General features: G+C 38.7%; 3 protein-coding genes and 1 long non-coding RNA gene across 4 annotated transcripts in view; 2 read left to right on the forward strand and 2 right to left on the reverse strand.

The window, feature by feature from the left end:
- The window catches only part of LOC144666468 (uncharacterized), a 220,111-nt gene that overhangs the window by 138,324 nt on the left and 67,992 nt on the right, over positions 1–13,795 (forward strand). The window lies entirely within an intron of this gene.
- On the reverse strand, positions 1,891–4,511 carry LOC144664866 (uncharacterized). Its single transcript, XM_078526068.1, has 3 exons — positions 4,393–4,511; positions 2,899–2,955; positions 1,891–2,698 (listed from the first exon to the last, which is right to left on the reverse strand). The coding sequence occupies exons 1-3, from the start codon at positions 4,462–4,464 to the stop codon at positions 2,087–2,089; spliced, it is 741 nt and encodes a 246-aa protein (XP_078382194.1). The 5' UTR covers positions 4,465–4,511; the 3' UTR covers positions 1,891–2,086.
- On the forward strand, positions 6,481–10,604 carry LOC144665997 (uncharacterized). The gene is made up of 3 exons (XM_078527331.1): positions 6,481–7,058; positions 7,872–8,012; positions 9,834–10,604. The coding sequence occupies exons 1-3, from the start codon at positions 6,482–6,484 to the stop codon at positions 10,103–10,105; spliced, it is 990 nt and encodes a 329-aa protein (XP_078383457.1). The 5' UTR covers position 6,481; the 3' UTR covers positions 10,106–10,604.
- LOC144665998 (COX assembly mitochondrial protein homolog) lies at positions 10,637–13,576 on the reverse strand. Its single transcript, XM_078527333.1, has 3 exons — positions 13,378–13,576; positions 12,424–12,514; positions 10,637–11,276 (listed from the first exon to the last, which is right to left on the reverse strand). The coding sequence occupies exons 1-3, from the start codon at positions 13,535–13,537 to the stop codon at positions 11,147–11,149; spliced, it is 381 nt and encodes a 126-aa protein (XP_078383459.1). The 5' UTR covers positions 13,538–13,576; the 3' UTR covers positions 10,637–11,146.

The following is a 13,795-nucleotide window of genomic DNA, read 5'->3' on the forward strand; positions in this document are numbered from 1 at the left end:
CAAACTGAATTATTCCATCATTTCGCTATGGAATTATATCAATATGACCAAGTGATACCTGCACCGATACCTCAGTCTTTGTACTGTATAACGTTTTACAACGTTGACATTAACTTGATTAGAAACCAAGACTGAGTATGTATATCGAATACAGAATAATGTGTATGTCTCGCTTTTGAAGCAAAGTACGTTTAAGCTGTTTTATAGGTAGTTTTGCTTATTCTTGTTTGATTTTTCAATCACTCTCGGTCTATTGTCCAGTCTCTGCTCTGATGTATGAGTGCTCGCTGATTCGGATTGTGTTTGTTTGCGCATCAATTCAAATAAAACCAAAGTGGCCTTTTATCTTTCATTTGTTAGTAGAGTTAGGTAAAAGAAGATCCTACGTTTGTTATAGACGTGGCTTTTACCTTTAAAAATAATATTCTTCTTCTTTTTTAAATTGTTTGCCACGTTTTGATTCCTCAGCGTTTTACTGGGATACTATAACGTCTAATTTGGATTCCACTTTAAACAAAGTATTCAAATTTTACATATAGTGTTTAACTATATTTTTGTTAAAAGCCAGAATTTCTGTAGAACAATTTTTTTATACGTACGATTAGTTAACAACTGATTATTCAAAATTGATCACTAATTGGAGAAAATATAAAACACTAATATAAGCAGTATATCGAACTGATCATAAAAAAAAAAAAAAAATCAAGAATTTTGACTACCTTCTAAGGAAAATTAGCTACTGTCATGAGTCGGACAATAAATTAAACTGCCTGGACTTTTATTTTTGACAACTTTGAGAACATGTCGCCTGTGTTTAAAAAGCTAGAATAAACCTCAATGCATGAAAATTGCTTTTAACGAAGAGTTCAGTTGAAAACAGGCTGTGTCTATAAAACTGAATATTATAATCTACCACCGTCTTAGTTTTCAGTTAAAGCCAGATAAAACTTTAGTTTGCTATTTCGCGTTTCTTTTTTTGTCTACTTTGGAATCAAATTTGACATTGCTCTTTTTAGGAAAAAGAAAACTTTTTCAGACCTTTCTTTAACAAGATTCCCGTCAGACCAACATGCGTGCATTCGTATTGACTTTTTCATTAAGTAGCAAGAATATTGATTTGTTAGAATGGTTTGTTCAGCCAAATATGCCTGTGAAAAGTCATGTTTTCACTTCACTGATGTGTTGCATGAATTCAGCTGCAGTTTGTCTCATCCAATTCCTTTATTTGTGATTATGAATCTGTGCACGTCCTCACTAGCTAATTGTCTCAGTGAATAATACAATACCTGTAGATTTTAAATTTCAGCGAAAGGCGTTACACTTGTTATTTCTTTCCCTATTGAGAGAGCAAAATGTTCTTATTGATTGTATGAGCCAAATACAAATGTTTCCTAGTGAGAAGTCTGAACTGGTAATTGCCAAAGTTACGCTTCCAAATAATTCATCATGTTTAGGAATATCGATATGACTTGAAGTGATATATGCACCGATTCTTCAGTCTTTGCACTGTATAACTTTTTTAAAAGCATTATCTTTATTAGAAACCAGGACTGAGTATGTACATCGAATACAGAATATTGTGAATGTCTTGTTTCTGACACAAAGTGCAAGTTAACCACTGGCCCGGCTATCTAAGTTTCTTCTTTCTTGTTTGGGTCTCAGCCACTCTCGGTCTGTGTATTTATTACTTTCGTCAATGAATGCATGAATGTTTGAATGTTTTATTTTCTCTTTTAATTTATGCATGTGTTTTCCAAGGTGTTTTTCTTTTTGAGGGAATATTTTTTCGATTAAAAAGGGTTTTCATCAACTGTAAAATGTTGGCGCACGGCAAGAGATGGACGATTTAGAGTAAAGAAAATAAACAAACATATAAGCAAATTATTTTTCCCAAGTCCTCTTTTTATTTAATTATCAACTTACAACAAAAAGTGCTTCCCCCAGTGTTTAAGGCCCATAAAATTCACAAAAAATTGAACTCCCAACTCATCTTTCGATTTATTGTTATTGTTCCCTTAAGTTCAGGTTGCGGTACGTCTAATCGTGCCGACTACATGAAGTGCTCTTCGTGCAAGGATTTTTCGTTCTAAGCGTCTTGCTTGATGGCAACCTTGATGTACTTGATCCCAACTCTCTCCACTGAATTTGTCTTGTAAACTTCCAGAGTGAGTCCCTTGCTGAACAACAGTCGTTTGTTGTAGCCAGTGGTCTTCACGAAGCCTCCGTCATGCGCAGTGTAGCACGAGCCCCAGCGTTCATCCAGCTTGAGAGTGAAGACATACTGACCAGGGTAGAAAGAGTCGGTGAGTTTGGGTGTAATGGAGTCGTATTGTATGGGGGTTATGGTAGAGCCAGACATGGCTTCCAATCCCCAGCACGGAGCATGGGTGCCGTAGTTCCCTTTGTCGCATGTTCCGAATCCGATAAATCTGGTACCGTCTGACACGCCATATCTTATATCGCTGTCCGTCGTTTTTCCGATGCTGACGTCATGTGCGACTATGATGTCTACGGTCAGCGGAGTTGAATCTTTTAGAACGCAAGCAGGAATCATGAGAACTTTGAGGAGAGCGGCGTGGTCCACAGAGCCTGCGTTGAATGTCAGCTGTTTAGAGGTTACTGAACGAGAACTGTCAATGTAGGACGCATGCGCCTCCAGCCATGTAGGTGTCATGGTCTGATGGTAAATCAGCTTTTCCTTCGAAAAAAATGTACACAAGAAACATTGTCAATGGCGAAACTACTGCTCAAAAGTTATTGACTCTACATACAATGGGAAAGTACCAAATATTATGAATGCTGACACATACAGAGTGCATATCATTTGAAAGTGATTTAATTTGTGGCTGAGCTCAGATTAAAGAGATCAAAAGCTACTTGCTAAACCACGTGACTCACCTGTGCTTTACAGGAGTCTGCTGAACATGCTGACTGCAGACAACAGGAATGAGCGACCTAAAAACAACAACAACAAAAAAAGAGTTAAAACTGGAGCCCCGGTGATTTACAGTTTTTGTGCGTTCAGGGTGCAAAGTCAATTATACATGTAAGATATAAAACATATTCTATATACGTATACAATCAAATGCACATAATTCAAGGGAGCTACGAAACGGCGATATTGCAGATTTTTGGTCTAAACTCTTCCGAAATTAGTGGTAGGCAACTTAATCCAGGAAAATAATTATCTTGTACATCTAAAGGAAGATTTAGCCCTAAGTGAGTAATTCATTTGTTGACAGAAATCAAACTTTGGCTATAGATATCTTTTTTTTGGAGATGCGCGACTTGAAAACAACTTGAAAAGTTTAGTTTCAATTTTTCAAGTTGCAATCCATTTCTATCCTTGCCATCCGCGGCCAATATGGCAATTTTGAATAAGAATTGACCATCATTTTTAGGTTTCTACGACACAAATATAAATTTTGACTGTTCAACGATCTGTTAAAATCCGTTAAAAAGCTCCTCTAAGTAACATTTTGTAACACATGGATAAAGTTGATGAAAAAGTAAAATACGATTGGCGTGAAAATGAGGGTGCTTCAAAATGGATGCTCAACATTTAGCCTGCTAATTTTTAGGCGTTAAGCTCAACTCTCTGGAAATTCAAGTAGCTTCAAGTAACATTTTGTTTGTGTTAGCTTCGTCCGTTTATTGCTGATTGTTAAATGAAGCTCATTTTCTTTCATTTAATTTTTTTTACGTTTCAAACTGTTCTCGAGCTCGGCTGTCCCTTACATAAAATCATGAAATAATTTTTGGTGTATTTGTAAATGTTCTGTTTGGATGCGGGTGCTTTTTTTTAATTTCTTGGGCTTACCCTGGCAGTGTTCATTTATTTCAGTTATTGAACTTTTTTCCACCGTCACCGAATTGTCTAATACTAACACTGTCAAAGAAATCTTTTCTAGGGGGTGAATAGGTTCGTGGATCGACAGATTTGGCCTTAAAATACGCCCGGATTGCGGATTTGTTTTTTGCAAAATAAGCAGATTCGCGGACTTCGAAAATCATGAAAATATAGTGGATCGCGGATTAGCTAAGAATTTTGGCGCGAATTCCGGACCGTTCATGTTAGGAAGATCTAATCGTGGATAAAGCGAAGCTCATATCACTTTGGTTGGTCTTAGTAGGTATGTTGGTGAAATTGTCGCAAAAACAAGTGAAACTATGTCATTCAAAGTTTTCAAGTAATGTGGGCTCGAATTTGAACAAAAATAGCGGCGGATTTACGGATTTGGCCCAAACTGTAGCACGAATTGGTGGTTTTGGTCTATCGGACTGCATTGCGTTCCTTATTAAACCTTAAGAATCCGTTTGTATGCGCTTTGTTATAACCGAAGCAAACTAATGGGGGAACAAGCTTAATACTTCAAACACAGACTGACTTACCGGGCTGAGAAATGCAACGAGAGACAGGATTATCAGTCCCGCATCGACTGAAACGAGGGAAAGGACCTTCATAATTTCTTCGATTCTTGAAAAGCACAAAGCTTCACGAACTGCTAGTACTCGGGATGAAATCAGAAAATAAAATGACACGTCCGCTTCACTTTTCGTAATTTATTGATATATCGAACACGAACTTTTTCGAGCTACAAGTCGGTGATCAATTGTTTACAATTAACTTTGAATTGAGCAAAACTGCAGCAATCCAACAGCTACTGTACTTAAATTACGTTTTATTTATACTTTAAATCTTATATATATTTTATATGTTTATTTCTCAAAATTTTTTTTTCAGAATGGTGTATTTTATCTTCCTTACACCACGATCACCCTTCGCTGCCGATTACACATGGAAATGTAGGCTATTATGTCAAAATGTGTTTAGTCTGACTACTTAAATTTGAATACAGATAACTAATTCAACTGTTTGTTTTTTCTACCTCAAACCATGTGTATGATTAGCTAGTGGAATATTAGCTCTGCAGACCTTTTTTATAGCCTTATCGAATCTTTAAGAATTTCAAAGCTGCGCTCGGTATAACCATAACGAAACGTAGCAACGAATATTAGTAAATTTGAGTGATGAAAAAACAAAACAAAAAATTCAAAAGAAAACAATATTTTCTTTTGGTTCATACGTGTCGGTTAATCGGTTCACTGAATCATAATAGTAAGATGAAAGCCATTGAAATCATGCAAATCAGGAGAAAGGTAAAGGTAAAGTCTGTGTCCGAGCCATGAGGCTCATACAGCCGGAGCTTATCCCGGTTTCCGTAGCATTAAGCGACTAGGAGTATTGCTACTCCCCCCTGGACGGGATGCTAGTCCATCGCAGGGTTACCCCCCAGCAGTAAATTCGCCGGTACCCATTTGTACACCTGGGTGGAGAGAGGCACTGTGAGAGTAAAGTGTCTTGCCCAAGAACACAACGCAGCGCCCCGGCTAGGCCTCGAACCCGGGCCGTTCGACTCGGAGGCGAGCGCGCTAACCATTAAGCCACCGCGCCTTCCACAAAAATCAGGAGAAAACGGCAATAAAATAAATTATTCACTTTGAGAGATTATTGTATGTCCTGGTAAAGTAATTCAGTTGACAAATTTCAAACGGTAACAGCCGTGTCATAATTATGAAAAGACTGCTAGACAGTCGTTTTTCAACTAAAATCGTTAAATCGCTAATCGGAAGGCGCTTCGATCTTTAATTTCGTTATCTTAGCCTCCTTTAAATATCTCACTACAACTGGCAGAATCCGAATTACAATTATCCGTGTTACTTTTAGCCTGCGTAGCAGGCGCCGTAGTTTCGAGCGCGCGTATGGGAAACGCGAAAGGCGCGAGGGGGCCACGCGAGGAAAAAAACCGCGGCCTTCTCGCGATCGCGCACTCTTTTAAACGCGCTAAAAAACTTAAACAGAGTCCAGGCTATGTTACTTTTTTTAATATACGGTTTCAGAATCTTCTTTTACGTGAATTTGCCCAAAGATGACTTAAGTCGATTGCTCAAAGACGGCTTCACTGGTTGTAAGAGTATAAAAATGTTAGGCCGCGATCGCGAGTTGCAGGGCCTCGCACGCGCGCGAGGAAATGGCTGCGAAGAGAGAAAAATAAAAGAAAGAGTACGTTGGTGCGTGGCTCTGTTGACACCGTAAAGCACTATTCGGCGCATACTTCTGAAAGTAGAATTAATTTTCAATTGCGATGCCAAAAATATACGATATTTTAATTTCCTCTAGCGAATTATGGGTCAATTACACTCGTTCTCGCAACTTCTACGGGGCTGAAAGCCGCGCGCGTTTGTCTCTGATTTACCTCACGCACGATACTAAAGGCTACTTCATTGTATAAAACCTTGTTTTCCTACGATAACTTCACAATCTAAAGAGTTACGTTCTTTCGTGGTCTTCAGCGGCTATTTATCAATTTCGCTAAAGGGCAAATGCCAAATCATCGACTTTCATACACTCTTACTTGAGAGAAGAAACTGGTAACCAACGGGCAAGTTGTCGGGAGTCTGGGTACCATAGTAAAACAAAATGGCGGATGGATTTGTAGAAAAAGCGCTTCAAAAGGCTCGCGTTCTTGGGGTTAAAATCCGGAGGCGTGTTCTTTTAACTGAGGGAAAATCCACGAGAGTGGATGATATTGATGTAGCACTTTCAAGTACACTCGGTGGAATAACGTTTCCTCTTTGTTTAGGAGCTTTTCAGACTGGAATATTTCGCCCGCTGCGAATCACTTCAAATCTTCGCCTCATCGGGTCTGTTTGTGGAGGCATTTCTTTGTTCATTTCCGGCAGTACTGCTTCGTTGGCTTTCCTTTCTAGCATCATAGTATTGAAAGAAGCTAATGGCAGCTCAATGAGAGTTTTGAAAGACAAATTGGACTCGTTTGTTCCTATAAAGAGATGTTCTATCTCCATTTCAGTTTGTTACAAGGATGTTCCTCTCTACGGATTTGCTAGTTTGGTTGTATTTAAATTGTTGGGTGGAAAATTTCGATCAGTTCTGCCAAGCAACTTGATTCATCCAGGAGCGTTTGCTAGAAGTTACATTCCAGCAAAAGGACAGAATTATGCATCAAATGCTGTCAAGCAGAAACTTGGCTCACTTGGTAAGTTTTATGCAGCTATCAATGTCATGCCCCCAGGATGGTGGGGGGGGGGGGGGGGTAGACCCAAGGGATTTTGACATTTTTTGGAAGCCAGAATCGAATTCCCCACCCCTGGGCTCTTAAATTTCTAATCCAGCAGACCATTTTAGATTTCAAAATCCCTACCCTGGTAGAGCTTCACAATGTCAAATTCCTGTGGGTTGCCCCCCTCCCCCCACACTTAACATTGATAGGCTTAACATTGATAGGTACATTATACTCTCCCCAACCCTACCCCTTGGTGGGTGCACTTGACTAATGTTTGGGTGTAGGGGTGCTGCGCGTTTTTTTAAAACCCTGACCCTGTTTGGGGCAAAACTAGGACAACACCCTCTCTTTTAAAACCCTATCTAGGACAACACAATCACATGTAATGGGGGTCAAGGTCATTCGATGTCAAGTGCTGATTGGGTGGAATTTAAGATACTGAATTATTAAATAATAATAGTGCTAATAGCTATTCCCAAAAATGATCTATGATGTTGACTAAAGACCTGTCGAATACGTACATTGTATAGATAAAAAATTCCAAATTTGGCCGGGTTGCTAAAAATAATACTCAGTGATAGTCTCCTTTTACAGACAGGGCTTGAACCTTGGGCCACTTGATCCGGAGTCCAGCACACTAACCATTAGGCCACCATGCCTCCCATTTTCACCTGATATATTTTGAGTAAATTCTTCTAGCTAGTACTGTAAGAAAGGTGTGGAGATTGGTGAAGAAAATTTGTGTGTTGACATTAAACTTTCACAAAAGTTGTTGTTTTCATGTAGGAAAAAAATATGGTTGCCACACATGTGGAAAACGATGGAGGGCATCTTTTGTAGGAGATCATATGCCTCCTAACAAACTGGTTAGAAAAGGACAACAGCAAAGGTTTTATCCACAGTGCACAAGCTGTTCTAATCTACAGGGTGAGCACATAATTGTAAACAAAAAATAATGGTGTTAAAATTATGTAATGTTTAATAAACAAGCAGGAGTGCTTTATCAAGTTTAAAACACGAGGCGCAGCCGAGTGTTTTAGACTTGATGAAGCACGATCTGCGAGTTTATTGAACGGCTTCAAAGACATTCCTAAATAAGCGTGTCCCAAAAGAGTTCATATCATCGATGCCTGTGTGACGTTGGAAATTAGCATACGAAAAAAATATTACGTAGAAAATAAGTATGCAAGAAAACCAAATCTCACACGTGTTTTGAACTGAACGAAGAGGACATGGCGTCCACTTCCAGGTCTTCTCGGAAGCCTACAAATGCCGAGGAAGAGAGGAAATTATTAGAAGATGCTACCCCAAAGTCAACACAGGCAGTGACAAAGTGGTCCTTGAAAATTTTTCGAGAATGGCAGAATGGTAGGAAAAACCGAAGTCCAGCAATCGAGCCTTGCGCCTTCAGAACTGACAACTCTAAAGTGCAATGCTTGGACACTGACATAACCAGTACGACGGCTGATTCATTGAACTTTTGGCAGATTAAATTTGCCGAAGAAGTGTGCAAAGAGAATGGTGAAAGGTACAGAATTTTTCTGGATCTGTATTTAACAACTGTACTATTAATTTTGTACAAAAGTAAATCTACTGCGTGTGTAAAGAACATTAAATATTCACCACCATTTGTTGTTTCAGTTGATGTATTGTTAATTAATATTCATAGATCACGTGCAGTGACTTTATATCTGATAAAACACCGCATACTAATAAGGAAGAGGTTTTATCAATATAAAGTCGATCCACGTGACGTATTATCGACCAGTTGATAGGTTGATGGGCTTATGAATTATTAATGAGTTTTTGAATGTTGATTAACAGTGTACATGTATGTGACACAAAAACCTTTATTTTAATTTTTTGTAAGTTCAGTGTGTACATAAATAATGGTTCTAAAAGGGAATTTAAAATCATTGAAAAAAATTAAATGCTACTTTTTTGCTGAAAATGCACACTATTTTGGCTAAGTATCTGAAGACTTGGAACAAGTTTGGGGAAAGTGAAATCAAGCTGTTTGTAAAACCTTCATTGCTGTGAAAGTTTGAAGGGTGTTTTTGTTCTGAAGTTTTACAGCTTTTATCGATATTAGAATGTTTGCAGTGGCAAAATGCTTCAAAATGCTAATTCGTAGTCCCAGAGAATATCTATAGTCCCTTCTACACCCTTTATTTATTTATTTATTTATTTATTTTTTTTTTTTGGGGGGGGGGGGGGAGGGGGAGGTGTGGTATGGTGAGGATAAGTTGGGGTTAGGCCCCACTCCCCACTCCGGGCATGCATGTTGTCTTGTTTTTGATATTTTACTATGTTGGCAACGTCTGGGACTGACTTAACAACTGGGACCCACTTACAGTAAGGAGAATGTTTATGGTGAAGATTAGCCACTAATGCAGCACTACATGTACACCTTTCTAACATTGGGAGCAATGTGGCCCAGATTCGATTTTGGCTTGTGTCATATGTGGGTTGAGTTTATTGTTCGTTCTCCCCTTCCTTCGAGGGTTTTTCTGCAGGTTCTCTAGTTTTCCTTGCTCCTGGAAAACCAATATTTCCAGATTCCAGCAAAAGGACAGAATTATGCGTCAAATGCTGTCAAGCAGAAACTTGCCTTGCTGGGTAAGAAAAAAAAAATTTCCAGATTCCAATTTGACCTGGATAAAGGACCTGCATGAAAACTAGCTAGAGCTGATGTGGCTTCCTCTCTAAATATAGTAAATTATTAAATTTATTTTATTACTTCATCAGGTGCAGCATTATCTTCTATGTCAAGACAGCTCCGTGTAAAGACCCACGGCTCATCTTTAAGACTCTATCACTTGTGGTTACCACTGCCTGTTCCCTTGACACTATTAAGGAATTACATCAATAAAGAATCAGGTGCACAGGACTCAGACATAGGGCCTGACAGACAATGCGAAGAAGGACACATCCAAGATGAATATTTGCATACACTTGTGAAGAAAATTCTGATCTCTTTAAAACTGAAGGACAAAAGTGACAGTGGAGAAAATGATTAAGAGTAAAACTAAGAAATATTTGCAATGAGGGATTGCCACTCAGGACCAACAGGGATATTCAGTAACAATGTTCACAACAACATTTGACAGTTCTCACTCTGTATGTGTGTCAGGCTGACTCTGTAGATAAACAAGTTTCACTTAAAAAAAAAAAAAGGAAAAAAAAGTCTTCCAGAATAAAGAGAGTGTCATAACCTTTCATTGTTCTGATGCAGTCTCTTGTAAAAACCATATACACACGCTTTGCCGCACTTCACCAAATAGCTGGCTACAGCCTACTACATTAAACTCCAGATCAAGGCCTCCACATTCAAGTCTCGCCAGATGTAACCACGTACAAGCTAAAATTTCTTAGCACTTTGAGAAGTAACTATACATGTACATGTACAGCAGATCCCAGCATTACTGATGTCACACTATTAATCTTGTAGAGCAAAACCATGACTTTATGACCATATAATTTCACATAGTGTACATGTAGCTTCATGTCTGTATAACACTCCATTTATAATCGTTTCTTGTCAATATGTTCTCAAACTCATTAATAATTCAAAATAAAACAAAGGAAATTATAACAGTGAAGAAGGTTTGGATACCTAGTTTTTATTAGCATAGCTTAATTTTATGATTACTCTGTAGTCTGTGTTGATTGAGAAGATGTGAGTCATAATACCAAACACTCGAGACAGTGTTTCATCGGCTATCCAAACACCTTGAATTTTGTCAAAAAAAATAATACTCCTCTGTGCATCGTATTTTCAACTCTCTTCTCGGTGTTTAGATATCCCGATGAAACACTGTCTCTCGTGTTTGATATATTACATAAAACATGGCTTTCTCCCAAGCCAAAGACAGGGTCTGAAGGAGTTCTACATGTATTTGATGGTACAATATTGAACATCTTCTGAATGTGACTGCCATTTCTTTGGTTTACATAACAAGTAGCTGAAAGAATGTTAGAGGTTAAACCTCTGCAGATGTTCTCCTTGTAACACAGCTTTTTAAGTTACTGTAAATCCTCAATTAGTTTTCATTCCTAATTTATGGTATTATTGAGCCTTTTTTCTTCATGTCTGCAGTCTTTCCAGACTGAACATAGTTCAATTGAAACTCTTCTCTTTTCTTCAGGTATTCCTGCTTGCATTCTTCAAAAATCTCTTTGTCTTGGTAACTAAAGAAAAATCAAAATTATATTTTAGGCTGGAAAAAAGATGCGATTTGGAGCAAAAAATAGTGCGATTCGTGAAAAAATCGCACTCCTGAGGGCCAATCAGATTGCAAGGATCACCAGTGATTTCAAAATGGATGTACATGTAATAAAACCTCAACATGCTTCAGCACTGGATATAAAGTGCTTCAATTATTTGCAAAAAGAGTTGAGACACTCTTGGTTAAGAATATGTCACTTTAGATGCTTTAGCAATGATGCCTTCTGTTCCGCATTCTCCCCCTGATCAATGTTGTCAGAATTTCAGGATGACATTTAAACTACCGTATGTATTCGATTAAGCGCCCTGGGCACTTATTAAAATTTTTGGACCTTGAGCAGGGATGTCGCTAAGGGCGGGCTGCCGGCTAATTTAACCGGCTGAATAGAACTTAAATCCGGCTGAAATTTTACATGAAAACAAAGACTTGGGTAAATTTTTAGAGCTGCCAAGGCCAGCTGGGCTGCTTGAGAGTGGGCACTTATTTGAGGCTGGGGGCTTATTAATTTTCACCATTTTAATCAGGTAGTAAGTTTTTTTGCAACAAAACAATGAATAATAATAAAATACGAAGATGTACAAAAGCAAAACTTTAACTGTTCATTGAAAGTTTTTGTAAAATACTAAGAGAACCTGGTCTCTGCAGAAGTCTCTTTAAGTTAGTAGTACAGAGTCATTTTCAATCGCAATTTCAATAATAATCAATACTCCTCTTGTGCACTTCGGGGTCTTTTTATGGGGGAGGTGGGGGGGTTGGGCGCTTATTAACTTTTCCTACCTACAGGGGGTTTTGGTGGGCGCTTATTCGAGGCTGGGCACTTATCAACTTTTCCTACCTACAGGGTGGGTGCTTATTCGAGGTGGGCGCTTATTCAAGGTTGGGCACTTAATTGAATAAATACGGTATATAATACCATATTTTCTCAATTAAGCCCTGGCGCTTTTTTTTTTCAAACTCAACCTGTTTGGCCCGGCATTGATTTGACTCCTGCAGCTTATTCGTGCCCGGCTTTGAACTTCAGAGATGGTACCAGGATGTTATGTCAAAAGTTATAGTACAAAAAACACATGCACTGGCCTGCTACAATCTACATGTACAATTATACTCACTAGCTTGCCATACAATCCTTCATTGCTTGGTTCTCCTTACGACAGGCCCAAACAACCGACACAGTTCTTTTCTTTGCACACTGTGTAAACGCTGTCAAAAAATAGGCAAATACTTACATTTGTTGTCGATCTTTTTATTTGCTATTTTTTACCACAGGGCTTTTAATAAGACCTGGCACTGCACCCTACCAGTTGGACCTCTGGCAGGTATTCTGTTATGAATAAATGTTCAACAGTGTTCTTGGAGTGCTTTAAAAGCTGTATGAAAACAGACCTTTTGGGGAAACCCGCGGGGGAGGAATGCTTGAGCTTATGTTTGAATGTCTTGCATGTGTGTAGTTTAAAAATAAACAGAGCGTGCCAGTGCGCCTGCGCTTAGCCCAAATTTAACAAAAAATTTAACAAACATCTGAACATCCTTTGACTTAGAATTAAATGTGAAATTAAAATTTTAAGTTAATGTTCATCCCACTGGGGGCTAGGGTTTTGTAAGAGAAAATCATTCTCATTTCCTCCCTTCGTCTTTGCACGGCCGGTCCAGCAACTTGAACTTCTGTTATGAATTGCTGGCTAAGATAATTATGAAACTCCCTAAAAAGAGGAAATGTTTTCAGCTTCTTATCAGCTCTCTGATAGGTGTTGCACAAGTACAGAAACCTGAACAAATCTTATTGAAAGCCCTGCTTACTGCAATGTTATTTAAACTTGAATCATATTTCTAAAATAAGTTATATTCAGAACACAAAATCGTATCTCAAATTTTCAAGTCTGGTAAACACAGTTGCATGCATGATAACACTAATAATGATGAACAAAGCAACTGCCCTTCATTATGTCCCTGAGTAATGAATGAAAAGCTCCTTAATGTTTTAACATCTTAGAATGAAACCCCTTCTCAACAACAAAAGCAGGGGAAATAAATGCTACAGGGTACTTAAGGTGGATGTTGCTTACCTTTAACCAGATCATCACATTTAGCCTTCGCCCTTTCTCTTACGATTTTTGGAATAAGTACTTCTTTTTCCACGTGTCTTAAATTTTCTCCGCGTGCCCAAGGAGAAATTTTATTCGATGGATCATCTGTCTGTCCGTCTGCAGAGTTTGGGGTAGCCATCTTGGAAATGCCCCGTCAGGCTTTGCAGTCATACAAGTAGGTCGTCGATTATTTTTGCCAGCGGTCAATCTCGTACCCAGTGTCTAGTACCTCGATTCGGTTGACCTCGGTCGAGTTCCTCGCTCGCTTGATCGCGCCATGATCGCGGGTCGCGCGTGCACGCCAGTGTGGAACGCGCGCGACTTGTACAAGCTGTCAAGCACTCCACAAGTGACATAAAAGGCTGGATTGCAGTTCAATTTTTTTACCACTTTAGAA

The sequence above is a fragment of the Oculina patagonica genome, chromosome 9 (genome assembly GCF_052425735.1).
Source record: "Oculina patagonica isolate OP01 chromosome 9, crgOcupat, whole genome shotgun sequence".
Lineage (NCBI taxonomy): Eukaryota > Metazoa > Cnidaria > Anthozoa > Scleractinia > Oculinidae > Oculina > Oculina patagonica.

Bases quoted from the DNA above. Each gene is read 5' to 3' on its own strand.
- LOC144665997 (XM_078527331.1), top strand. From the start codon at position 6,482: ATGGCGGATGGATTTGTAGAAAAAGCGCTTCAAAAGGCTCGCGTTCTT. The intron at 7,059-7,871 runs GTAAGTTTTATG...GTTTTCATGTAG, and splicing joins GCAGAAACTTGGCTCACTTG to GAAAAAAATATGGTTGCCAC. The intron at 8,013-9,833 runs GTGAGCACATAA...TTACTTCATCAG, and splicing joins AAGCTGTTCTAATCTACAGG to GTGCAGCATTATCTTCTATG.
- LOC144665998 (XM_078527333.1), bottom strand. From the start codon at position 13,537: ATGGCTACCCCAAACTCTGCAGACGGACAGACAGATGATCCATCGAAT. The intron at 12,515-13,377 runs GTAAGCAACATC...ATTTTTTGACAG, and splicing joins ATGTGATGATCTGGTTAAAG to CGTTTACACAGTGTGCAAAG. The intron at 11,277-12,423 runs GTGAGTATAATT...ATTTTTCTTTAG, and splicing joins AAGGATTGTATGGCAAGCTA to TTACCAAGACAAAGAGATTT.
- LOC144664866 (XM_078526068.1), bottom strand. From the start codon at position 4,464: ATGAAGGTCCTTTCCCTCGTTTCAGTCGATGCGGGACTGATAATCCTG. The intron at 2,956-4,392 runs GTAAGTCAGTCT...TGTTGTTTTTAG, and splicing joins TCGTTGCATTTCTCAGCCCG to GTCGCTCATTCCTGTTGTCT. The intron at 2,699-2,898 runs GTGAGTCACGTG...TTTTTTTCGAAG, and splicing joins CAGACTCCTGTAAAGCACAG to GAAAAGCTGATTTACCATCA.